The 27,686-nt window shown below is 41.3% G+C and overlaps 1 protein-coding gene across 3 annotated transcripts in view; it reads right to left on the bottom strand.

The window, feature by feature from the left end:
• LOC127377737 (plexin-A1-like) overlaps positions 1-27,686 on the bottom strand; it is a 260,122-nt gene that overhangs the window by 69,151 nt on the left and 163,285 nt on the right. For all 3 annotated transcript variants that reach the window (XM_051425884.1, XM_051425882.1, XM_051425883.1), the window contains exons 10-12: positions 20,065-20,265; positions 8,713-8,809; positions 3,821-4,047 (exon numbers count right to left, since the gene is read on the bottom strand). In XM_051425884.1, the coding sequence (XP_051281844.1) occupies positions 3,821-4,047; positions 8,713-8,809; positions 20,065-20,265 (525 nt within the window). The remainder of the gene's footprint in view (positions 1-3,820; positions 4,048-8,712; positions 8,810-20,064; positions 20,266-27,686) is intronic.

The raw sequence follows: 27,686 nt of genomic DNA, 5'->3' as shown, positions 1-27,686 counted from the left end.
ACTTTTACGTACGTACTTACGTTTCCTAAGTAAGATTTTGAATCCAAAACTTTTACTTGTAGTGGAGCATTTTTTACAGTGTGGTATTTTACTTTACTACAGTAAAGGATCTGAATACTAACTACTACTATATACTAACTAACTAATACTAACATCACTAACTGCCAGCAATAGTGATCAACAAGAACACCTACTGCCTACAGGGCAGTCAGTACATATCAGGACACTGATACCACAGAGACTAATAAACCTAATTATGACCCAACCCTCCACTTAATGAGGTAGCTTAACCTTTGATGGTCTAACATGCAATTGGTGCTTTACGTCCAATCAATGGTCTGTTCACATCATCAGTTTTGATGGAGAAATGTACCCATCACATTATTACATAATCAGCATTGGATGGTGTACCTGAAAAATAACTGATGTACTTAATTGTACTGTAATTACTTTAATTAGCCTTTTCAAGTCAACAGAACGACTGTTAAGTGAATAGTACATGTATTGGTACTGAGTACGAAATTAATGGTAAATGAATTAAGAGAATAGAGACATCTCCTTGATATCAGCATGTCTTTTACTTTTTGCTTTCATAACTCTTTTGACATTTACTACTCCCAGTCTCACTCCACTTGTACTATTATCATAATATGAAAACACATCCCTCTTACTCTTCCCTCTCCTTCTCATGCCCTTGTGTTCCCACACCCAGACACATCCACTAACAGGTAACTACCTTTGTTCATACGTGTAGATACTGATTTTTTTCAATTTGCGAATGCGTGTTTAATGCATTCATTTACAAGCACATATCCACATGGATGGTCAATTTGTGAACGTACTCAACCACACTCCCAGACACACACACACACACACACACACACACACACACACACACACACACACACACACACACACACACACACACACACACACACACACACACACACACACACACACACAGCATTACAGTAGGTAGCAGCAGCAGAGCGGCACAACACATGTATATTTCAGCAGGTTTTAGTGGAAAATATCGGAGACTCTCACTAACAAGGACAGGACCAGTTGCGGAAGAAACAAACCAGACAAATCCTCCTCCCTGTGCCTTTTCTGTCTGCCTTCTCTATCATCACATTTACATCATTTTCTCATCCCCTTACTCATTAGACATCAGCAAACTCTTTTATCCAGACCATCTTAAGGCTTTAACATGACATTACATCACTGGTGTTTCCAGTTCTGTGAGGTCAAGAGTCGTAGTTAGGACACGTAAAGAAAGTCAGAATCACATTACCATGGTCCAAAAGTATTGTCTAAACCAATTACATGACGATGATTTAACTTGTATCAAGAGAGGAAAAAAAATCCAATATACTGAGATATGGTCAAAAGATTTATATAAAGTCTCCTTTCTCATGATATTTGGCTAATAACTGTAACACAGACAATTGAACAAGAGAAAATTGTATGTCTTGAGTAATTTAATCAAGAACTGACGCTTTAATGAGACTTACTGCTTTTAAAACAAATGAGAGCAGATAAGACCAAGTGGGAATATCTTGAAGTGACACCGATTACTCCATTAATATCAAGATAATCATCTCATTCATTAAATGTTCATTTGAGGTGAAATCAAGCACAAATATATCATCCTATTCACAGATTTTGGATCTGCTGTGGAAGAAGTTTCCTTTTTCTGATTAAGATTTTACAACAGCTGAGGACTGAGAAAAACTTACTTCTTCCAATAATACCAACTGAAAGCAAAGATAGAAAGAAAGGCAGGTATAGGAAAAGAATGACTCTGTCTGAAATCTGTCTGAGCAATGCTGGGTTTGGACCCTTTCTCTTGCCATCCAAACACATCAATACACAGACAGACAGTGAAAGACAAAACTGAACATACCTAAAAGACCGTTTAAAAAAAGAATCAAAACCAAACAAACCTCTACATGCCTCTGTCTCTGGAGTACCAGTTTGATGTAACAGTGAGTAATAATACCATTTCTGTGCCAAGGGCAGGCACAAGGTCCCAACATGGGAGCACATTAAAATAGAGCAGCTTTCATTCTCGGTTCAGGACACGTAGGGCTTTCGTGACCACAGGGGCTTCAAGAAAGAGAGCTGACGCAATGGCCTATCAAGGTTTACCAGCCTTGGATCTCCGCAGGTGACTTTACACTCTTCACGAGTTGAAGAGATTATGATGCGGTGCTCAAAGAAGCCGCACTGCTTTTCTGTGCAGGTGATTTTAGAACTGTAACATGGGAGGGAGTTTTGATTAGAAGAGTTTCTTTTTGTTGTTGCCGACTGTGGATGTTGGATGTTTTTTTTCTTTCCCACCAATGGTAATGCCTCTGTTGAGTAAAACTGTCTAGAATTAAGTTGGCTTCACTTCTCCGCCTCAAAATTATATTTGCATGGACGCAGTACAAACTTTATTGTGTGTGTTTGTCATTTTCAATGGTTACATACATTTCTTGCAGAAGTCATTAAAATTCTAAGCAAATACCAAGCCATTGCAAAGAAGTAGCAAAGCAGAGTGCTAAATGTTTATCACCTGCAAAAGTCTGTGGTTGATGCCAAGTGTCATCCACAGCCGAAGTGCCTGCCATGGTAGCCAGGTTTGGAAGAAGTGAGTGCAGCATCAAGGTTTGCATGTGTAATACGTAAAATGCTGTTTTTAGCAGGCTATAGATATTGAATATTTTTCCCAGTGAAGGTTTAAATTTCCAGTTATTTTCATTAGTAGTAGTAGTTCATAGAGAAAATAATTCTTAGTTGTGACACAGCATGTACTATTTATGCATTATTATTAATTATATAGAGTTATGGATCCTATTATAATGGTTTATGGCTATTTATAGCAATTTCTATTTGTATTAGTAAAGGTCTATGCAGAGCATCCAGAAATACCATACTAATAAAGTAAACTATGTCATGTTTTGATAAAAGGCTGATGTAAAACCAATAGTTATATAGAAATTAAAACATAACACAGAAAATTAAGGACTTTTTAATGGCACAATCTGTTATTTAAATATTAAACAAAAAACAATCCCCCCACATGGAAATTCTAAACACAGGACTAGAACCGGCTGCCACACTCCCAAATTGATTCATAAGTTGGACACTAGACAACAACTAAAGCAGTTTGTTTAAGTTTCTTCTTTTTTTGGATGGTGTTGTTTAGTAGCCAATGTAGGATCAAACTTCATGTTTGGAGCACTGGCTCACAAAAAAATGCTGTCTGTGTCATCTGGTTTCCTCTACTAACTTTTCTGTGATTTGGAACACACTCTGTCCTCTGAAGCCAGTACTCTTTTTTGTATCTACATAGCAACTGTTCCCCACTAACCAGTTTAAAATGCGATGAGGGAGTGCGTGTTTATATCATGTGTCGGATTTTGTTGCATTTGTGTGGGAGAGACTTTAAAATACCTTTAAATGTAAGTGTATGTAGGTCAAAATACGCAGCCAAATTCTGTATGTTTGAAAACCTACTTATAAAGAGTACAGAATAGTTCAGAAACCACTATCAGAGTGGTGTATGACATTCAGTCTCTCTCACATGCACATACCATATACCACACCAGACTATACCAGAACATTCTATATGACTCTATAAACACAGAAAATGACGCAGTACTCACACACGGCTACAAAGTGACTTTGTCAGTTCTCATCCACACAAGGAAAAAATACACATACACCCAAAAGTACATCAGCATACTCTCAAGTACATCTCACAGCCTCTTCAGTAAGCAGTGGGTGGTGTCACCTTCCATGTATGCTGCCATACCAAGAAACACTCATTTACCTTGGTGATCTTGGGGTGGGTGCAGCGGCTGTTCCCAGAGGTGGCGTGCATCCACCCTCCTCCGCCTTCGGCCAGCTGCAGCGGGAGGTGGGAATTCCCTCCACCGGTACACTCCTGCCTGAGGGAGCACTTCTTGTCCTGGACGCACCAACCGCATTCGAACCTGGGGTCGGCCTTCAGGCACATACCACAGCTGTCTCGCAACGCTCTGCACTTGTACAGGTGGGCTGGAGGGGAGACAGAGAGACAGATTTGAGGAGTTGTAGTCATAGAGCGTCACTGTGGGCTGTGTGCAGCTTGTCTTTTAAACTTAAATGTTCAGTGGTAATGTTGACTTATTACATGAATGAACACAAATGGCAGCGGCATTCATGTATGTATGCCCTTGGTATTTATGATGTTAGAAGATCAGCATGATTAGAATTTACGAGTTTGGATATTCACACATTTTACTCCGATGATATTCGCAAAGTACATTATCTGTGCCAGACACTGAATACTCACTCAACCCTAATACTAGCCTTCTCGTCTTATATATATTGTGAGTTTAATTTGTTAGCACCCAAAAAATAACTTAATATTCATTCTACCTTGTTAAATGATAGGAGCTATTGAGCTCATTTACCTCCCAGGAAGAAGCATAGTGATATTGAACAATTGAAGCCAACAGCTGTAGTCCTACATTATTCACAAATCTGTCACGTTCCAACAGTTTTTTCTTCCCTTTTCCAGGCTGCGGACATGGATTGAAGTACAGCTGCTTTATTTTGGAAACTTGGCCTTTTCTTATACTGCCTGACAAATATTTTTGATGAACAGAAAGTTGTGTAAGTTTGTTAATTTGGAACAGTGGCAACAGTAAAGTCAAAAAAGTAATCAGAAGTGTACCTATCTGTTAGCCTGAGAGAGAGAGAGAGAGAGAGAGAGAGAGAGAGAGAGAGAGAGAGAGAGAGAGGAGAGCGGGAACGGCATAAATGAATGTTAATCACCCGCGTTACACCTAAAACCTTCAGTAGGTGATTATTACCACTCGGAGGGTGCGGCGATGAGAAAATAACTGTTCCCGCAGATAAATAGAGAGAAAAAATATATTAATGAACAAGCGACCTACAGGGATATTACATAAATTAATTCGACAGGTAATGTCTTCTAACGCCAATAGGGAATTGATAATTTGTTGTGTAAAAAACCCTTTCCCTCAACTCTGCAGAGTGGAGAAAGTCATTAAAAGTAAAAAATGAATAAATAAATAGATAAATAAATAAATAATTAAATCCTCAAACACCTGAGAAGAGAAGAGGAGAGGGAGATGAAAGGAAGCGGGGAGGAGGGGGGAGGATAAATTTGAGCTGCGCTTGTTAACAAAACAGCAACAAGAATTGTTATGAATTTAAAGATGTTGAGGCCCCGCGAGAGCCAGAGAGAGTGAGAGAAATTAGGAGAGAGAGACAAAAAAAGAGACCCTAAACAGAAGAGAATCTGTGTGAGAAACAAGGAGAGCCAAACAGAGGAGAGAAAGTCAAAGACAAACGAGGAAGACATTTTTTGTTTTGTTAACATTTGTCATCTGTTAATCTTTAACATAATTATCTATCATTGATACTACAATGCCAAAACCTGCAGGCAGCTTTGTTTGCTGTCACACCAGTTAAACAGATTTGAAATGAACTGAAGTGGAAAAGCAGTGAGGAAAAAAAAAAAGCAACAGAGCATGGAGGAATCTCCTCCCCCTCCTCCTCCTCCGCAGACAGACGGCGGCCGGACTTCAAAGCGAGCCTCTTTCGTATCCATCTGCCCGCCTCGGCCCTCCGCTCGGCCTAATCTGATTAGCCACGGCTCAGCTTAAAAGTAGCGCGACGCTAATTAATCTGAACCAAATGAATGATTTAATTAACATTAACATCTCCACTTTACACCGGGGCAAAGCCGGGCCAGGGCCGAGCGGCTCTGCCACAGACGGATAATACAGCCCCGATTCAGAAAGAAAGAGACAGGGATGGAGCAGGGAGGGATTAATGAGGATGGAGAGAAAAAGGAGGAGAAAAGGAGGAGAAGGTCTTTATGAGATCTGTATGGGTGAGGACGGTTTTATAATGCATGTTTTTAAGGAGTTTCAGACCTTTAACACAGAGCGTTGCATTGAACTCATAATCCTAATAGGTTTTCTGTGAGCCTTTAGCACAAAAATCATAATATATCAAAGGGGAGTTGATAGGGTTGTTGATTCATACTAATTACTCATCTATAACCTAGCCACAGGTTTCAGAAGGTCTTTGTGATGAACACACCACTGGCCTTGGATGCTGCCTGCATAAACTCCCTGTAACCGAGCAAGTCAAGTAGCAGGAACGGCTTACTCTTAGTCATAACAACAGGAACACACTTGTCAAGTTTGCGCGCACACACACACACACACACACACACACACACGTCGCTAAGATCATTGGATTTCACACTCCCAAACTCTCAGAGCTCAACACCACTGCTGTCACATGCAAAGCCCGCACTGTGGCAAACATCCCTAGGGCCTGTTTCAAGAGTTAGCTGGATAACTGCGGTATAAAACCTCGTATCTGGAGGGTGGACTGATGTCAAAAGCCCTGTTATGACTTTTATTCAAAGACACTACTTATCTTGGATAAGTACAAAAAAAAAGTAAACAGTAGACTCTTCATAGTTTGCAAGAGTGCCCCAGAGTCCCCCAAACTCCTCACAGCTCACTGTTCTGAACTTGACAATGATCTGTTTATTTTCAAGATATCAACAGTGCGCTGTGAGGAAATGTGGGGATTTAGAGATGCTATACAACAGAAGCAGGGGTTGTATCTTTAGATAGTATGAACTTGCTGTATTTCAGTCACAACTCTAGTCTTAATACTTTGAATAACATCTTGTGAAATATCAGATAGTCAAGTTCATATAAGTTATAGACTACTTGATTCACCTTTATGTTAAGTGACTCCAAATTCCAGCAGTCCACAGGTCATGTGACAAGAATTAACCAGTCAGCTCCACAGGACTTGCTTCGCCTTGTCCATACAAGGACGCTACATCATTGGGTTGAAAGGTCAGCAAAACTGAAGATGGAGCAACTGATTATACTCATCCAGGACGTTTTGAAGGTCCACAATGAGAACTCTGGCGTTCTGGCATTGCAGGCATTTGGTCAACTAAAATATTTATTAACAAAGTCAATAGGATTCAAGAGTAGCAGAGCTGGAGATTAAGGAGAATAGGGGTCTGTACAAATTTCTATGACAATCCATCCAATAGTTTTGGAGACGGACTGACCAAACGACATTTCCGTCCATACAGCCACACCACTACCGCCTTTACTTTGGGAGCAGACTGAGACCTCAAGCAATCTCTGTCGGGTTGTTTGAAGTTTGAGATGGAATAACAATTTTCGCAGCAGCGTAAATGAACCAAACCAATGAAGTATGAAAGCACCCTTATTAATTTAACCGCACAAGGTCCTTACAATTTATTACCAAGGTATTTTAAAAGACAAAGTGCAACAGAGTTACAGAATTTGGCTTAACTAATTTAAACTAAAGTAATACCCCAAACCCGTTTTCCTCAACAAGCAACTAAAAGATTTCAATTTAATAAACAATAATAGCAGTATTAACACTAGTACTGTAAATATTTACTACTACTGTAGTTCATGAATGTTTCTGGATACAATGATCCATCTAACACATAAATGTCAAATTTGACTCCCTAAATAAATGCTGATACTAGCACTGGGTGCATTGCTTCAGTCAAGTATTTATCTGATTAGGAAAAGTCATCAAATCTATAGTTCAAAATTACAGCATCCACTTAATTGCACAGAATTGTGATTATTTATTTTGTCGTGGCAGCTACAATTCTTCTTCTTCTTCGCACATGCTAAACCACATGTTTAATCCCCAGGAAGAATCTTTCAGCACAGAAAGACTGAAACCCTAAAGAAGCATATTTTAAAACAAAATAACACAGGCAGAAGAATTAGGTCACGACCGATAAGCAACTAATTTCCAAGCAATCTGCAAAATGAACTGCATGTCTGACATTTATCAAAATGAGGTCAGATGGAACACAAAGGATGAGATTAAAACGTGCACGTGTGTCATCTAAAGATTGTAGTGAATAGTGAGTAGAATTGAAAAAAATAGAAGAGAGTGGAGTAGGAAGGGTTAGTTAATCTAACTCTAGACCTGCAAATTTGGTGCATAAGACTGTAAGACACACTTGAGAGCAAGACTTATATTATCTTGTGTAATGGGACGTCTAAAATTATTAGCCTCCACCACCCAATATATTACACTTGATAAAGAATTTAGAATTGGTAATTGTTTTCCACTTCATGCACAAATAGTGATTAAAAATAATAAATGACATCCCTACATGTCGCTTTCTGTTTTTCTTTATCAATCCTTTTGCTCTCATATACCCCCCCCCATTACACGGTGCATTTATCAACCTGTCATCCGCCCATCGTTCTTCTCCTTCATCCTTTCTTCTGCCTATTGGTTTTGCCATTTGTTTATCTTCCTCTCTAACATCCATCCCTATTAATTTCTGTGTTGGATGTTTGTTTGTTATCATCGTCATCCATCAATCACTCCCTGTGCCCCTCTTTTATCACCGAGACAAGAATAGTGTTTTTCCAAACGGATGGTACACTTTCACCTTTCCTCCCTGATGGCTGTCAGAAACGAAATTACAGATTTCTTATGAAGGGGAAAAACTGCACATGGCGTTGCTGCTTCACAGGCAGTCATTACAGACGGATAAACAACCAGGACTGATTCAAATTTTTTGCCAAGCAACAATGCCCCGCCATGCTCCACCAAAATGAGACTCGAGAATTGGGAAGGTTAGATGGAGAGGAGAAAACATTGTACCTTGGATGTTGAATGGGTTGTCAATGACAAAGATTCCATTCCACACGACGGAGAGGTCGACTGGTAGGTCACTGATGTCACTGCCCTCGTAGTCATACTGAGAAAGAGAGAAACAGAGTGTGTGAGAAACTGTTGATTTATAATAGATTCAATGCAAATTGGGAATTGTAGGAGATATTGTTTAATTTGCATAGTGATTCGCCCTGGCTTGTTCATTGCAGACAGCGATACAGCCCGAGCGTGCACACATGCATAAATCCATATTTACCAAAACAGACATATTTCATAAATACACATAGAGAAATAACAGATGGGTTACAGTTGAATGGGCATGGAAGAATGGAGACAGGAATGGGAAGTGAGGAGAGGAGATGAGGTGGGACGGAGGGAGGGAGAAAGGATGAGATGGGTGTCGAGAGGAAAATGGGGGAAAGGATGAAGGGAAGACGACGGAGCAGGAAAAGGAGGAGAAAGGGTCAGAGAGGTGAAAGCAGACTGAAATCGGACACTAGTGGACGTGTTAGAGGACCTTATTCATTTAGGCATGAGCTAAGTGGTGGGATGAGGGTAAGGGAGAGATAAGATGCGGAGCAGTGTAAAGTGAAATTGGCATTTCCAATTTGCTCCCTGACAAACTGGATTTGATAGAAGGGACTCGACCATCCCCTATGGCCAATGGGGCCTGAGACGCACACATACACTAACAGAGACACACTCTTATGATACAGTCAAAACTTTTCTCCACTAGTCATTCCCATGATTCAAATACCAAACATATCACAGGAATAAATAAGATCCATCCATCTAGGCAGTCGTTTGTTGGAAACTGCTTGGAAAAGGGCAGGCGCTTTCAAAAAATACCAGGCAGGTCATTGGTTGAACTATCTGTCTATCTATGTCTGTCACGGGGGAACCTCAATCCATCAGATCAACTAACCATATAGCGTCAAACTCGCGAAGAGCAAAAAGCTTTTCTCCATCAAGAAAACCCTTCAGTGACCTACTTTGCACTTCTTCAAATGAATACATACTCTCCAGTTCTGATATAACTGGAGCTAGCAGCATCTACACGAACCTCTGTAGCAGCCGCCGTTGTTCTTTTCAAGCAAACATTCACACACGCTGTTACACACACCTAGCATTAAACCACGCCTGTAGCTCGTGCTGTAGCTGCCAGTAGTTCATCATAGGATGCTGATTGGTCCGTTACCACTGTGGTTTGGATGGCAGAGATTCTTAAATAATTATGTTAAAAAAATCTGACTTACTTTAAGTCATCCTCGCCCATCTTGAAGTGCAGCATGCCCATAGTACTTTACATCACCTTCATTCATTTATTTAGCTTCTTATTTATATGGTATTTTTGCCTTTTATGCCTAACACAGATTCACAGACATTTGGAATCAGTAAAGCTGGTGCTAACAGACTAAAAGGACAGGGCTAATTATAAATAATGAGCTGCATGGGTTCTCCGTATACCAGCAAAATAGATAAGCTACTGATTACCAAAGCTAAACATTGTGTTAGTTCAGATCAGTAATGGTTTCTGTTCAGCTTTGAGAAATAAAAAGGATAAACAGAAGAAAAAGAAGAACCTAAACAAGAGGAAAAGGGAGACATTGTAAGCAGCCACAGAGGAAGGAATGTGGGAAGTCTGGATCGCTGTTGAGACAGTTAAGATGCTGAGGGGAACAGACCAGTGAAACCACAGGATTCTGGGAGGTCAGCAGCTCCAGAGCAGAGGGATTCAACCAAAACACTCTTTTGCCACAAAGGAAAGGCTGATTGGTCTTATTCCCTTCCCACTAGTTGAGTGTGACCCCGATCCATCACACATGAGGTAGGCTGTTGACTTTATTAGCATCACTATTACATCCCACTGTTTAAAGGCCTGTGTATGGCAGCTTCCAGTGCCAGTGAAACCACAGGACCCCCACACACACATGCCCACATAGTCCTCCTCCTCTCTCTGCGGCGTGGCCCCCATTAAACTTTAAGGGTTTCGACTTGTCTCCCGTCACCAAAACACTGGGTGAGCTTGTTCTCTTGTCAGTCCCTGCCCACCCTGCTGCCCGCCACATCATGCTTTATTCATACTGTCACATGGTTTCAAACGCCGACACAAACCGCACTGTGACACAGCGACACCGTGCCACACAGTCACGCTGAGCATCACCCACTGTCTAACTCTCCTCCTAGGGCACATTTCGGAGTAAAAGACGAGTTTTAGGTTTAAAACTGAAAACACAGTGAAGAGAAGGGAAAAGCTTCAGCGGAGGAGAAGCCGCACAAGGACACAGATGTAACATAAGAGGGATTTAAGGGAAGTAGACAATTTTAGCTAAGACCAGGCCGCCATTTTTTCTTTTAATTATAGGTGTCACATAGACCTTGCAAAGTAAAACTCTTCAGACATCAGCATGCTAACATAAACACAATGCTTACATTCTTATGTAATGTTTATCATGTTTAGTATTTTAGTTTTGTGTGTAAGCATGCAAACATTCGCTAATATGCACTAAACACAAGGTATAGCTGAGGCTAATGGGTTTTTGGACATAAGCTAAAATATATGACAAATGGAAATTTATTCTGATGATGGAGTGTGATGAATAGTCTGGGGACCATCAGTCTGGGGAAAGTTATAGTTAAAGTTCATCCTAAAAGGGGACATGAATGTGTGTACCAGATTTTATAGCAATCAGTCAAGACATTTCAGTCAAAACCAGAAATGTAAACTTCATTGTGGCGCCAAGTAGAGGAAAAGTAAGGGGGATCACCAAAGTCACTAGGCTACATCCTCTGGGGACCATGAATGTCTGTACCAAATGTCACAGCAATCCATCCAATAATTGACGAGATATTTCAATATGGACCAAAGTGGTGGACCAACCAAAGTTGCCATGCTGCTAGCATGACTAAAACTTTATGTAAAAAATAATAGAGCCACATCAGGAGAGCGGACACTTTAATAATTCATCACACTGGTGTTGTCAGTCACCAGTTATTACTCTGCTCTGACCTCTGAGATTCAAACTTCTTCTCTAATGAGATTTAGAACTATTAGTGGCATCTGATATTAAATGCAGGCTTTTTGCCATGACTTACAGTTCAATTTACAGAAACAATGCATCTACTTATCCACAGAAACACTTCCCATAAAGTTCTTCTCAACAATGCAGTGATACATTGTCTGGGGTCACTGTCATCGTCTATCATTTTATCCTCTCAGTGGAAGTATGCTCTGAGTTTTCTGATGGGCACAAGTCGAACTGAGACAGACATGCAGAGCTTTATTCCAAAATTAGACCATCACTTTTTGAAAATGACAGATGCTCTGACATCATGATTAAAACTGTGGCATGAAAGTACTAAATCTAATTATGGAACGCTGCTGAAGCCATCACTTCTACTTTCTTTACAAAAAATCCAACATTTTAGAGGTTCTGTGTTTGTTGGCTATCGAGTGGTGGGTATGCTAATACTAAAAAACATATTCGTTTCAAAACTTAAACTGCTACAGGATACAAGTTCATTTACTTAAAGGGATTTATCTCAGCCCAATCGCAGAATATTTCAGCTTGTTTTAAATGACTTATCATCAAATCTTATCCCATATACTCTCGACACTGTCAATCAGATCATGTCTGTTGTTCATTCTCAAGTTCAAGTGTGTAACAGTGAATATGATGTCTGAATATGACTGCAACTCCTGTATCTCTGGAGCTCTATAAGGAAACAAAGGACAGAAGCAGGGTTCAACAAGCAATGGGTTGTAATCTAACTGTAGCTAATGAGCGTGTATTTCCTAACATAATGTCAAACGTCTGATAATGTCAAACGTAAAAAATCATTCCAGAAATCCATTCTAGTTTCACCTCCCTGTTCCTTTGACTCATGGGCTTAAATAAATTGGCTACTTTACCTTAAATCACCTTCTAGGCTTACTGAAAAACAGTTTGCTGTTTTTTGTGTTTGTGATTTATTATCCATGCGTGTGTTTTCCACATTTTCTGCATTTAATTATGTTTTTGTCTCTCAGCCATCCCACTCTGGAATACCTCCTTGGCCTCCATGCAGGATTTCTTCCATACTAGGCATTCCTCTGGTCTACTGGTGATTAGATGTTTGGATTTTTGTCCTGCTGGCTCCTGCAGCTTGTTTGAATAATTGATTACAGATATGAACATATATGCGGTCAAGTAATTTGTCCTCAAGAAACTGATCTGTATTTTTCCTTGGGTACATTTTTTAAATTATTGAATTGAACAGCTATTGACAATCGGCATGTCACTGACTCTTGGCAAAGCTTTGATCTAAAAGTGGTGGTGCCAGTGCTGTTAAAAAACTGTATTGGTGGAACCCTGTAGGTACAAGTTGCTCTCCCCCTACTGAACGGCCTGTCTGCTGGCCTGCCGTCCTGACTTCCCTCCCCTGAGCACCCGGAGCTGCTGGAGATGAGTAATCAGACTCATTACTGAAGCCTCTGGCCAGCTCCTTCATGTCACTGCATGTAATTAATCTACCTGAGCCAACTCATAGTGTAGACCCCCCTAGGGAAGAGAGGATGGGAGAGGAGAGGAGAACAGGAAGTTAGGTGGAGGGAAGGACAGGAGAAAAAGGCGAGGATACGGTGAAGGAAAGTTGGGTGGATGCAAGTGGAGGACAGCTAAAGAGCAGATAAGGGGAAAGTGAGAGGAGTGGAATTAGGGAAGGAGGAGAGGAGATTAGAAGCAACTGAGGGCAAAGATGGAAAAGAGGAGAGGCACTGAAAGCTGGTAAGGGATGTCAACAAGAGGAAAGGGAGAACAGGGGGGGATAGAAAGTGGGAGAAAAGAGCAAATGGGACATAAAAGATAGAGGACAGTGGAAGGAAGAAGAGTTTTAACAGGGAGGAGATAAGGGAGGGGCCGAGGAGGGGCAATGCGAGGGGACAAGGGAGAGAGGGAGGGGAGGTGACAAGAGGAGAAAAAAAGGAGAGGGAGGAGGTGTAAAAACTACAAGGTGAGCACAAAGCCGTCCCTGGCCTCATTACTGTAACACACCAGCCTGGCGCGGGTTCATTCGTTATCTGCTCCTGCACTCGTTTATTCTCTCGCTACATGAATCGTCTCCATGGATTGCATGTCTCCATGGATTGTATGAATAGATATGGCTGTGTGTGTGTGTGTGTGTGTGTGTGCGTGTGTGCGCGCGCGTGCGTGCGTAGGAGGGACTGAAAACTGCCGATGTTAACAAAACAGAGCAGCTGGCTGCTGAAGGGGGGAGAAGGTAGAGAAACGGAGAGATGTGTGCATATGTGCGCGCGTCCATGTGCAGGTCACCCTCATGTAATTAGTCATGTTGAAGGATACCTGCGCATGTGTTAAAAATACACTGCACAATACACACACATACACACACACCGTCCCCCATTTCAGTTCAGTTCACTTCATTTCAGTTGAGTGGGAATTTCTTAAACCAACAATTTTGCTCATGTCTAATTTGTTTATGCACAAAAAAAAAAAAAAACAGATGCTGGTCATAACTGAATGAAAAAAAAAAAACAATTAAACAAAATGTTATAATTCTTCACACCTCACCTGACACTCCTGTGCCAACAGATTTTATATGTTTTCTGACAATTTCTGCTCTGTGAATTTGCACATGAGCCTGGCCTGTATCAGAAGGCCATTTCACCGCACTAGTCAATAAGTGAGTCTGCTCTTCTGCTCTATTCTAACCACACGTATAGACTAGCTGATCTTTATAATAACCTCATGAATGATGTGCTAATGGAATAGCAAGGTGTCGTTTCTTCTGCAACAATGAAGTTAAAAGGACCAACTTATGATGATCTGCAGGGAGGTTCTTCACTCATGCTGCCTGTGTATGTGTGTGTGGGTCCCTGGGGTGACACATACAGCTTTATCATGTCTTAAACAGGGTTTAAGCTTTTGTCGGCGAGAGTGGTGAGCGTTTTTAGTGGAGTGGGGAGAGTTCGAAGCGCAAAGCAAAGGGTTTTGTGAGTGAAAATTCTGACCAATCCTCTCTGCTTACACGCTCTGATGGCAACTAAGGCATGAATAAGTTTTGCAATGATTAAGTTTACTAAACTCAGTGTTTGGTTAAAGTTAGAGAAAGACTATTGTCACACTTGACTGGAAACATACAGTGCATATTCATGTTTTCAAAATTTAAAGCTGTAGTTGGTAATTTGTATTAAAATATTTTGGCATATTTGCTGAAACTTCCACTATACCCTGACATTAGTACAAGACAGATAATCTGCAAAAAAATCGGGTTCCTCTGGCTCATTCTAGTGCTCCTAATGGTATTTGTACCGGGCTTGAACGAAAAACAACCAATCATAGCTGAGAAAGGAAGATGAATGAGTTTAATTCCCAGGATGTAAAATAAAGATGCTTTGGGACCCTGGGAAGGAGACCCAACAACCAACTATTTTCAAGCTTCCAACCCAAAGCATCTTTATACATTTCAAGGTTCTAATTTTTTTTTTTTTTTGTCCAGCCCCAGTGGATTCTCACAAATGCCATTAGAAGTGCTGGAATGAGCCAGAGGAACCAGATTTTCACAGATTATCTGTCTCATGTACTACTGTCAGAAAAAGGTGAAAATTTCAGCAGATATGACAAAAAGTTTTTTTTTTTTACCTAAAAGTTACCTACTGCAGCCCTAACCAACACCTCCATCTTTCATCTTACCTTCACTGAGTGTTTTGTGGTAGACTATACCTAAAAACTCCATAAACAGCCTCTTAAATTCATTAGCAAAGCACATTAGTGATAACAGTTTTTCATAGGAGTCAGGAGGCAGTGTTGCAGGGTGTGCACTGTGCATGTGTTACACTGTATTTGTGCTATATGCAGCCTGTTTGTGAAAGTAAGAAAAAGTCTAGACTAGATTAAAGCCTAGACCAATTTGAGGACTGTGAACGCACAAACACACACAGTCTGTCACCCTCCTAAAATTGACTATGTTTCTCAAAACAGTGCCAGATGCACGGACTTACAGTAGAAGGTTCATACACACAGACACATACACACACACACACACACACACACAAAGTGTTTGATAGCCTATGTGTGTCAGTGTAATAAATCATGTAAAGCAGGTTGCTGGTTGTTGCTGATGCTACAGTCTCCGTCTGCTCCACATGATTAGGAAGAGGATCATGTGGAGAATCTCCATATGTCTGTTTCACGTTGGGCTTCCAAACCCCTGGGGAGGATGTGTGTGTGTGTGTGTGTGTGTGTGTGTGTGTGTGTGTGTGTTTTGTCCATGAAACAGTAGGTATCCACGCAGCTTGCATGCATCCTATCAGTGTGTGCCTGTGAGTGTGTGCTCTCGCCAGCGTGTGTTTTCCCTGTGCACATCCCGGAGTGCACCCATGCATGCTTTGAGTCCCTGGTGTATTTGAGTATGCAAGTTCAATGTTTCAGTGTTTGGCGAGGGGCTAAATAATGCACAAAGAGACAGTAAGATTGAATGGATGAGTGTACATCTACTGCTGGCTAATTTTCCCTGTGATTTATTACACTCTACTGTCCCAGTCACAGCCAGCTGTGATACATATACACATACTTCCCTATTGAGAATACTGAATACAATGGTAGCAAGTATACAGGTTCTCAATCACAGATGGATCTTCTGCGTGTTGCTCCTCTGTATTAATTCATTCATTCTCATTTTTCCAATTAACACATCTATTATCACTTGCAAGAACGTAGTGACTTGTAAAATTAAAGCTACAAAAGCATTTACAGCTTGCTAAAAGACCATACCAGTGTATTTAAAGCTGCACTTATTAATATTTAAATCTTAAAAAAGTGTGGATACAGTGGGTAGTGGGTTGTAATCCTGCACACTGTTCCTTTAAGGTGTGATTGGTGTGACACGTTGCAAGTTGTAGGACCCACAATAGACACATCTTAGAAGGGAATGTCAGAATCCAAGATATCTTGACTTTTAGTACCTAGTATAGTCAAACTCCAAAAAACACAAATTTATCCTACACATCCCATGATGCAACTTGATAGAGTCTTACATTAGATACACCCTAATACTTCATACACCCAGTTTTGTAATCCAGGCTTTCTGGTAAAAACTTGTAAACTCTAAACCCAAGGCCTGATCATGTCATCAGACATTATACAGCTGTTTCCACATGCTCTGATACATGGGGAGTGCCCCTTTTCTGTGCGGTTTTAAATTCACACAGCAGACTTGAAACTTGCTTGATTTGTGTAATCCATCACAGCGAACATCAAGTCAGCATTCATTTTTATCAATGTAGACTTTTTCTAATTAATCTGCACTCAAACTGCGTTACCACGCAACAATAATGTAACACTGACAGAATTCAAATTCGGTTTGTTCACTGTGATTGATAGCGCAACTCTAGCAAGTTTCTAAAGTGTTCTAATAGATGTTCATACTGTCTGAAACTGAAAATGCCTGCAACAGCAATAAAAATATGGCCAAAAATCAATGTCCAAATTAGCTTAATATTCAGCTATGATGTCATACATAGGCTCCCCCCTTTAAAAGCACTTGTAGGGTTTCACTCCTGCAGCGTACAACTGAACAGGTTGATCTGAAAACGGCTGACCGACATTGTAACCAGTCCCTGTTGTTCCAACTGTCCTTCCACCCTCTGCTGTGTAGTTTATTTCAGCAGTTTCACTTTTGCACGGATCATGATTTTCTTTTCTTCCAGCATCACTTTTCTCAAACATGCACATCTTTTATATTCCACATACATTCTCTCTCCATCTGTTTCTCCCTCGTTTGTTTGTTTCCCCTCAGTCTGCTTGCTGAGCTTAGTATTTCTTTCTTTCGTCTTCTCTTACCTCTCCTTACCTCCTCCATCACACTCTCTGTTGCATCGTCATTGTCTGTTCCTAATTCCCTCACCTCCTCTTTGGCTCTCTCTTTCTTTGTCTCTTCGCTTCCCTCTTTTTCCGCTTTAGAGGGTCTGCCAGGCTTGTGTATGTGCGTCTGTGTTTGTGTGTGTTTGTGTCCGTCAGTCTACCACACCACTGCAATTCATCATCATTTTATCTACAGCTCCCTTAATTGGATCCTATCACAGTCCCACCTGACGAGGAGAGAGGCGGGGGGTGGGGAAAAGGAAGCATACTCGCTCTCAACACCACATGGATCTGCTCACGTGGGCGCATGCACACACATTGCGCACACACTCTCCAGCCCCCTAAGCTTCATAAACAGCTGCAAAGTTGTGTTTAGGCCACTATTATTTACTATTTTTCCTGCCTCCTGCAGAAAGAACATTAGGATTTTACAAAACGTTAAAGTGCACCGTGGAGTGATGAAATATAATGTGTGTGCATGTGTGTGTGCATCCATTCAGTTTGCCAGTGAATCGGAGATTTGCTGAGAAAGGTCTCTGTCCTCCAGCATCAGCAACGCTCAGCAGTAGTACTGGCGTAGTAATGAATGTGTGTGAGTGTATCTAACACAAGGGATGCAAACTGCACACGGCTAGTTCCTGGAGTACGCGCTGGTGTTTGGTGGGATGGGAGGCTTTCACAACACACTTAAACTTTCACAGAGAGAGAACAAAAAATAACTAACTGCTGCGGTATAATAATACTGTGTTTTATCTAAATAGCAAGTTTTAATCTCACTAGTGTTACAATGTCAGTGACAGAAGATATTAGAAAGGGTCTCACCATGCTGAAGGCATATGAGTAGTTTGAAAGTAAAAGCTAGAAATCCTTAAGTAAAGGAAGTGAATCTGACTTTGACCAATTTATTCAAACATTCAACTTGATGTACAGCAATTACTGTTTTTGCAGCACATTTTTGCACTATTCAATAGGCTTTAAAGTAGTCAGGTCACTGAGGACAAATCTGACAAAAACCCGTAATAACAACCCAAAAAGTAAAATCATGAAAGAACACTCACTTGCACGAAGCAATTACAGAGGCACAAGCCACTAAATATGCACAAATTACCTTTCCAAAACACAAAAGAACTGTAGGAGCCATCATTGCAATTTGGAAATCTATTTCAATAATATGCCCCTGAACTATTTTTCATGTCACCGTCCAACATCAGAGGCATAACGACTTTCAGGATTCCAATACTGACGCTCATTCTTTCCCCCCTTTTAAGGAAGAAAGTGGGTGACCGCATAGAGCTCAAAAACAGCAAGAGGCCGCAAATCAGCGATGTTTTTTGAACCCAGTGGTAACACTAAATGACCTGGAGGCCCTGACACGCGTGTGACAGGCTGAAGAAAAAGGCGGCCGGTGAAGTTGCCAAAGCCACACACCGGCTCCCACTGCCTTTTAACTGCAAGGACTCGCTATTGGATCTATCACCACTGCTGCGGTGTGTGCAGGCTCGCATGTTAATCATATGTCTCGTTAAGTAAGTCATAATTGGTGTCGTTAAAATGTCTCCTCTCTGCCTCATGCCCTGATTGGAGCTGAGGAAATTAACATTGCTGAAATGGTCGCTCCCTATTAGCGGTGACAGTTTGACTGAGGGCTAAAAGGCAGGAATGAGGAGTGGGAATGAAGAGAGAGTGGATTTGCGACAGTCAGTCCCTGTGGCCATACGCTTCAGTTTCAAGTCTTTGCCACACCAGTCTATTAACTGCTGGTCTCACACTATAGCTAACCATCTGTAAAGTCTACTAATGGTTAACCAGTATCACTGTCCTAAATGGTGCTCCAGCTTACAGACTGAGCACCTGGGGATGGCTGGAGCAGCGAGATAGTTGATTAGGAATGGCTGAGCTGGTAATCAATAAATAAAAAGCGACAATACATAAACTCACATTCATCAGGTCAACAGACTACAATATTAAATGGTGGACTATCAGACATTAAAAAAAAAATGCCTGATAGATATTTTTCCCCCAATAAGTAGGAGACCCAACCAGCAAACCTTATGCATATTAGCAGCACAATTGGCAGCACAGATACTGCTGGTAGGAGCAGCAAGGGAGACCCGAACCTGCTCGACCCATCGGTCAGCCCATCGGTCGGGCAAATTCAGGACATTCAAGAAAACGTTACGGGTTTTTTTTGTGTTCCCAGTAAGGTATTATTAATTTAACATAGATTACAAACATTGCATGCACCCTCAAATGTTAAGTGAGTGAAATGCAATCACCTTTATTCTAACTTCTGATACCTATTAGTCTAATTTAATTACTTTAAAGAAAGAAAACATTTTGACTAAAAGTTGAATTACTTTTTGTCGAATAAAACTGGGCTAAAACATTTTGATTTGTCCTTGACTAAAACTAATAAAACAGATAAGCACAAGACAAGATTAAGATTAAATATAAAATCCCAATTGTTTTTTAGCCTTACCGTGGTCTTCTGACACTGTATGCTGGTGCTGTTGAACCTCAGGGCTGGGACGTTGTGCGTGCTGCCCTGGATGTGGAAGATACACTCATAGTTCTTCTGTCCAGACTGCGGCTGGGGAAGGTTCTGGGCCAGCAGGGTGATTGGCCTCATGACTCCAGCAGGGATGTAGATCTGAGGGGAGGGCAGGATCTGAGGACACTCCTGGGGATGAGAAAAAATAAGAATAAAGAATTGTGAGACGTGACTGGAAAAGAAAGCAGACAGTCTCAGTGGGATGCAGATCTGGGTGGACAGGGTGTTCTGGACATGCTGGTGGAGGGACGGGATAAAGAAAATCGATGTCTTCTCCACTGACAGAAAAAATACAGATGAGGCTATTTATTCTGACTGACCAGTCATAATTGTGTATTAGAAATGGCACTATGGCATTACAGAACTCCCTTGTGTCCATAATTAGCTATGAATCATTTTCTTTTTCCTCCCAAGAGCATCCATCCACATAATTCCAGATGCACCCCAGCATCCTTTGTTCTCATGGTGGAATATGTTTGAACAATCAGGCTGCCTTAAACCTCCACTTACAAATTATCAACACTCCTGAGGATCAACTCTTGTCCTATTTGTGAACCACTGAATATTGAATGTGGCTGGCACTTGTCAAAATGAGTACATGCCATTTTGGAATCCAACCCTTCCAAGTATTAATGAGGCTGATATTAGGTGTGTTTTTGCCTAAATGAATGCACCAAAGGATATTCTAATTCTTTCTGCGTGGACGAAAATGAGAGCCTGAGGCAGCGTCTCTTAGGAACACGGACAGTGTTAATTCTACCATGCTGTACTGTAAAACAGCTACAGTCTGACGAATTAGAGGAGGGAGATGACTGAGGGGTCAGCGCTTCAGTTCAGCGATTTCTTGCTGCTCTGCAATCAATGAGAAATTGGCTAGAATAGTAGCTTTGCACCACAATCTCTGAGTGTTTTTTCAACCCTAAGTAAATCATAAAACAATATTTAGCTGTCAGCTGGAATCCATGCTATGTCACTGCTCATGCGTTAGAGTTAATTTGTGCTTCGAACTGTGTTTTTGACTGGTTCAACAAAAGAGATTTAATTTCAACACGTTCATGTGTGGCAGTGATACTACAGTATTAGCATATTTCATATTGATATGCTGAATTTACATCACACAATAAAAAGTATTGCAACTGTTCGCCACAACTATCCACCCCCAACATACATTTCAAGAGTAGTTTTAACATCTTAGTTTTTTTCTGAAACAAGCAAGTCAAAAAGTGGTCATTCAAGAGATTAAACTGCCTTTTTATTCATTGAGCCAAGATGCTTAAGTGATTGTTTGTAGAAGATTTTAATTTATATTAAGTGTGACTAAAAGGCTGTGACCTGTTAACACATTTTCCGCAGTGTAAGTGGATAAAAAGAGCCACTGCAATATCATGGCTGTAATTACCATTGAATAAGTTCTATCCACTAATGTGTGCTTGGTATTCATCTGGAGATGCGGTAAACAATCGTAAAGGCCATACAAATACCAAACTACAATTTACAAATTAAGTCGTATTCCACTTTAAGCGCCATTAAGCGAACTATAATTTTTCTATTAGGATGGTAAACGTTTATATCTGCAATGATCAATCAGCAGGTACTGCATTCTATTTAATCAGGAGTGAATACCTAAAGTCAAACCACACCAGCAGCCTCACACTCTGTAGCGTAATCTCAATATGAGTGTGCTCTGTGCAGAGTTACTGTCTAATGGGGCATCGGTAATGACTTGCAGATAGGCCTGGGAATTGCAGAGAGGATGCAGAGGGGTAAGAGGGGTTTGGACATATTGGCACCAAGAGACACCTCTGCTCCCTTCACAACAATATAGCACACTCCCACAGCCAGATAGCATTGGCACCATATGGGAAGACGAAGGGTGGAAAAGTCAAAGATGTAAATATTTGGAGATTATATGTATATATACGAAGCATTTTTAATAGTGTTTAATTTGTAATTCAATATATTTGATTAAAGATGGCATGTAACACAGTTCCTTTAAAGCTGAATTAATCAATACTTTTTAGACTAACAGTGGATAAAATGAGTATGTGTAATGTGAAACTCGTAGTGACAAACCCCCACAGAGTAGTTTCCTACTAGGCTGTACAAAGCTTCCAGCTTCTTTTAACTAATTGTTTTTGTTTCTGGGCGCCTTTCCTTTCTATGACCCTTATGAGATTAGGAGTTGGTTTGTCGAGATAAGTAGCTGGTGGTGCTCATTCTCCAGTCAGGTCTGTAGAAATTGGCATTTATGTTTGTTTTGTGTATCAATTTGAGGAACATTACAGTCACCTTACTGCTCTGCACAAATCTGATGTTTTCATCTCCCGCCCCATGTTTAGTTTCTTCAGTGGAGCAGAAGCATCAGTGGATGATGTATGTTGGGATTTATTCCCATTGCACTTTGTTGCATTTTGATCACTAGATGAACTTTTCCATCTCAGCCAAACATAAACAGTTTTTAATATTTACTGATTTAAAAAAAATGCTAATTGATTTTGAGCAATTGGTATAGAGGTATTTTTCAATTTCCTCTGCTGTTCGCAAGTGGCCACAAAAAGGGGAAATATCAGTGCAGCCTTAAAACTATCTAGAAATTTAATAAAACAAATATTGATTGCCTTTTTTTTCGCAAGTAGACTATTAGGATAATTATAACTGATCATTTTACCAACAGTAACTTTACTGGCATGTTTGCCAACTGACTTTATGACCGCAGTTGGATAATGTGAAAGCTCCTACTTGTAATTATGAGCAGGAGGCTGCGGCGAACAGGTTTGTCCCAGTCGGTGGCTCTCATTTACAGAGAATCTAACATGATATGAACGTTGCGATGTGGTTGTAAGAGGGAAGGAGGAGGAAAGAAATGAGGAATGAGAGACAGAGAAGAGATCAAATCAATGCCAATGAGCTCAGTGAAGCAGATTGTCAATTAGTGAGGCTGACAGTCAAAGTTTAAAGTATTCACAGATGGCGACAGATCGCTAATGAACTGCTTCTAGCCTCCAATAAAATGGAAAACAGGACTAAAGAAGCCCAGAAAGAAAGAGGGAAAGAGTGTGTGTGCCCATTCTCTTTTTCAGGGCGTCAAATATCGACGTTTTGTCACAGCCCTTTGGCGTCTCATACAGACGCTAAGCACCTTGTGCTTCTGAATATGACGCAGCGGGGCGTGGCAAAGCAGCGTCGGTATTTGACGACCTGGGATGAGAACATGTGGTGTGTATGTGACAAGAAGGACGGAGTATCTAGTCTGAAGTCATTGTTAATGTTGGGAAGACTGGGCTCAAGCATCTGCTCCAACTGTGGCATGGAAATCCTGTCTGGCTGCCACCCACCCGCCCACACACACACACATATACACACACATATACACACACATACACTGAGACCACTTCACATCTGTGCCTCGCTATTGCACATTCTGGTCCCTATTGCTTCAACAACACGCACACACACACACACACACACACACACACACACACACACACACACACACACACACACACACACACACTCTCCTAAGGTCTGTTCCTTATTACTGATGCATCAGAGTCGGGATAAAAAGCACAGCGTCACATTCCTCTGTGGAACATGATTATATGCACAACACGCATATGCATGAACACACATACAAAGGCCCCACATAGAACCCACATATACAGTACAAAGACTCACAATAGAGCGAACACATGAAGGGAATAGAGAAGGTAACACACACACACACTCAAAGGAGGGAGGGAGTGAACAAAAGATCTGGAAGCAGAGGATTGTGGGAGATGTTTCATTAGGAGTGGTGACAGGTGTCAGAGCCGAGTCTGCATCAGATAGCAGAGCAGTTCTACACAATGAGACACAACAATCTCTTTACCTGGGGGATTCCTCTAATCCCTCGCTTTCACTCCTCTCTTTTCTTTCTTCCTCTCGATTGCACTTGATCTCTGTTTAAATTCTCTGAATCTTCCTTCTCTTTCTCTCTCTCATTGTGGCCTTGTTTTCCAACCTTTATTTTATCCAGTTAGCTGAATGACTTCCTTCTGATTCATACGGCCCCATACCTTCGGGGATTCCCAGTTGCAGCCACTGGAACCTTCCCAGTACAACTACTAGCACACAAAAATCTACAGACATTCCTTGTTGAGATATAAATTTACTGCGATGTAAGTCGGGGATGAACAGTGATACAGAGGATGAGCAGAGATAAACCATCGGATAAGAAAGGGCGAGGAGAGGTGGAGCGAGAAGGGAAGGAGGGGAGGAGGTGAGGAGGCGAGCCGAGGTCTTGGGAGCCATACACTCGCTTATTAAAGTGGAGGAAGATAGTCGAGGAGGTCAGGTTCCCAACAGAGCGAGGCGGGGTGGAGCGCTGAAACAAGGGAGTCATACACACCGCTTATATACCTGTATATCCAAACGATTTCCCAGACAGGCAATGCAGGCACACACACAAACTATGTTACATTTAGATGGATATATACCCTCACACACAGCTACCACTAACTAGCCTGCAACACACACACCGATCAAAGGCTAAATCTTGCCCTCTGGCTCTGTGCAGAAACCACTGCAGTCTCAGGCTCGTGAAGTGTTTTACAGTAGCCTTGGGGCCAAATACATGGACACTGTGATCAAAGGCGGGAAGGTAAGCCTTCAAAAAAAAAAAAAAAAGTCTTCCATACCACCAATGTAAAATCTCTATTAGGGTCTCTGTCAGCTGCTTCTAGCATCTGTAGGTCTGTACACTGTACCTTGTGCAAAACCCCCATAGGCAGGCTGACTGACTGACTGATACTCCCAGTGTGTTTACTTATATGGCCATATTGAACTGGGAAATTGGGAAAAATGTGTACTCTGTGCATATTAACTATTAACTATGTATTCTGATCATGCTGGAGGGCTGAATGGCAGTCCTAGAAATGCTAGTATGCACGCTGAGATCTCCAGTGTCCTGTCCCACATTAGGCCCTTTTCACAGCAGACACTATCTCATGTCAAAGCAGGAAAAGCACAGCTGTAATTAATAATGATGAATCCGTTCCAGGGTTCAGGTATTGTGCATGACAGGCCCACTAGCATGGCTTATGATACTACAATAGTAACCTGTGGTCTCCTGATATGACAAGTCAAACTGTCTGCTGTGAAAAAAGCCTACTGTATGCCATGCACAGTGGAAATGTTGGGAATACTCACAACTGTTTCAGAGTATACAAGGTGAATCTGTGACAAAAATATATTATTTGCTTCTTATAATAACGTATAACACATTTAAAAGGGCCAAGCTAATGCAGTTAATAAGTTAGGTGTATCTCTCTTTCATGTTGAGTTACATTCAAGCAGTTGTCGCGGTGTCAGAACTATCTACTTTTATAACAAGTAAGGCCAGTTCACGGTTTCTGCGTCCCTGTGGCAGCATGGGTCTGCTTGACGTAAATTTCTCCATCTGCCCAAGTCTCTGTTTATAGCATGTATAGAAGCGCGGGCACACTTGCAGCTGTCCGCGTCTGTATTTAAGTATGATGAAGGCTTCAGTGTTGTTCATACAAAAATCTTCAACGCAGAATGTTCAGACTGAACTGACCACCATTGCTGACCAAATCCGAAGGTTTTAGTTAGAGTTCTACTTACTGGTGACTGAGAGCACCGCTGTCAGCTCAGCTGTGGTGTACAGCCACACAATGCCTGGTCTGTAATCACTCCCTCATGCACTCATCCACTATTATCCCTATATAATAGACACGCAATAGTTTAATCAATAGTAAACTAGAAATTAAGATTTAGGACACTTTCAAATAATTATGCATCATCCCTGTCAAGTGTAGAGCCGCACAGTGGTAATTTTACATCTCTAAAATATGACACATTGCCTTGTATGATTGTTAGCAGAAAAAAAAAAGGATTGTCCATGCCATTGACATTTTTCTTTGTCCTGTTCCATTGTTGAAGATTAGAGAGCTATATTGCAAAATGTACACTCAGAACACTACAATTGTATATTCTATACCCCTAATCTTATGTACTATAGCCCTTATTTTGAATCAAACTGAACAACACAGTTTGAACCAGCAAAGTCCTGAACGCCTCAGCTGTATTAGTGGGGATATGTGCGCTACTATCCATCCTAGTCACACCTCTCTGTTTTAGCCTCCCTCATCCCGTCTTCAGTTTACTCTTTCTGTTCTCTCTATATGTCTTCCTAACCTCTCTCATCTGATCCTCCCTCTCTGCCTCTGGTTTCTACCTGCTCTGCTGTTTATTTAACTGGGATGAGGCCTGCAGCCACAAACTCCAGCTGGCTACAGCGCTCTACTGCATTCTCATATTCACTTTTCCTCTCCTCCAAAGCCTCCTTTACTCACACCCTTCACTCTTCACTAGCTGCTGGAACATGATGTTTTAGGGTTAGTGGACTTTGGCCTCACACATTTAGCTTGGAGGTGGGCGTATGTGTACCAAAAAAAAAAAAAAACCATGACATTTACTTAATTTATATCTAGTCACAAGTTTATATCACAAGTCCTCATATTATCTATTTACTTTCTTTCCCCTCACTTCTAATTACTTTCTATCAGGATGGAGACATCACATTTACGGTGATGTCAGAGATGAGGCGAGAGCCCCGATTGGCTGCCGGCTGTCACCCATGAGGCCACCTCACTGAGGCGCTGACAACCCCCGAGTATGATGGATGAGGGAGTCTGTGTGTGTTTGTCTATGTGTGTGAGTGTCAGGGGGGTCACCGCAGTGTAGAGCGTCCCCACGGATTAGCGTTACAGTCCAATGAACCATTTCAGAAAAGGAGGGGGCAAGACCCCATCGACCAGTGCTGTTACACACACACTCACACAGACAGAAAGAAAGAAAGAAAGAAAGAAAGGAAGAAAAAGGACCTGATATGATGACCACATCTCCCAGGAGAGAAAGAATAAGAGTCATCTGTTGAGCAATGTCTCAGTTTTAGACACTAATATAGTTATACCCTTAGAGAATAAGTCTAACAGAATGTAGCACAGACACACACACACACACACACACACACACACACACACACACACACACACACACACACACACACACAGACCAGAGAATAACACAATAACGTGCAATGGGTAATGCTAGTAATCCCTATAGATCTCTCCATTCAATCAACTCACAGGCAGGTCATAAGGCTGTATCTATATACTTCTCCTCAAACATTTTCTCCTATTCAGACGCATCTTTATCTCTCAGTCTGTTTCTCTAACTCTTCATTACCAACTTTCTCTTTATCTCTCACTGTCTGCCTCTTGTAAGCTCATAGAAAACAGTAAAAGACAGGTCAAAACAGGGGGAGCTGCAGCAACCTATACATCACGGCGTGCAGCTATTTCTGCTACACTCAGAGGACATACTGTACAATAAGAGACACCCTCCCTATGGCGGCCTGTTCTGTGGATCTCTTTATGTTAAACACCAGAGAAGAGAGGTCAAACACAGGCCAGACATAAACTGATATACATCAGCCCGTTGAGCCCGGCTGCTGCAGCACAGCAATGTTTGATAAGTGGATTGTGTGC

This window comes from Dicentrarchus labrax, unplaced genomic scaffold, assembly GCF_905237075.1.
Source record: "Dicentrarchus labrax unplaced genomic scaffold, dlabrax2021, whole genome shotgun sequence".
Taxonomy (NCBI): domain Eukaryota; kingdom Metazoa; phylum Chordata; class Actinopteri; family Moronidae; genus Dicentrarchus; species Dicentrarchus labrax.
This window is presented reverse-complemented; position numbering and strand designations above follow the sequence as displayed.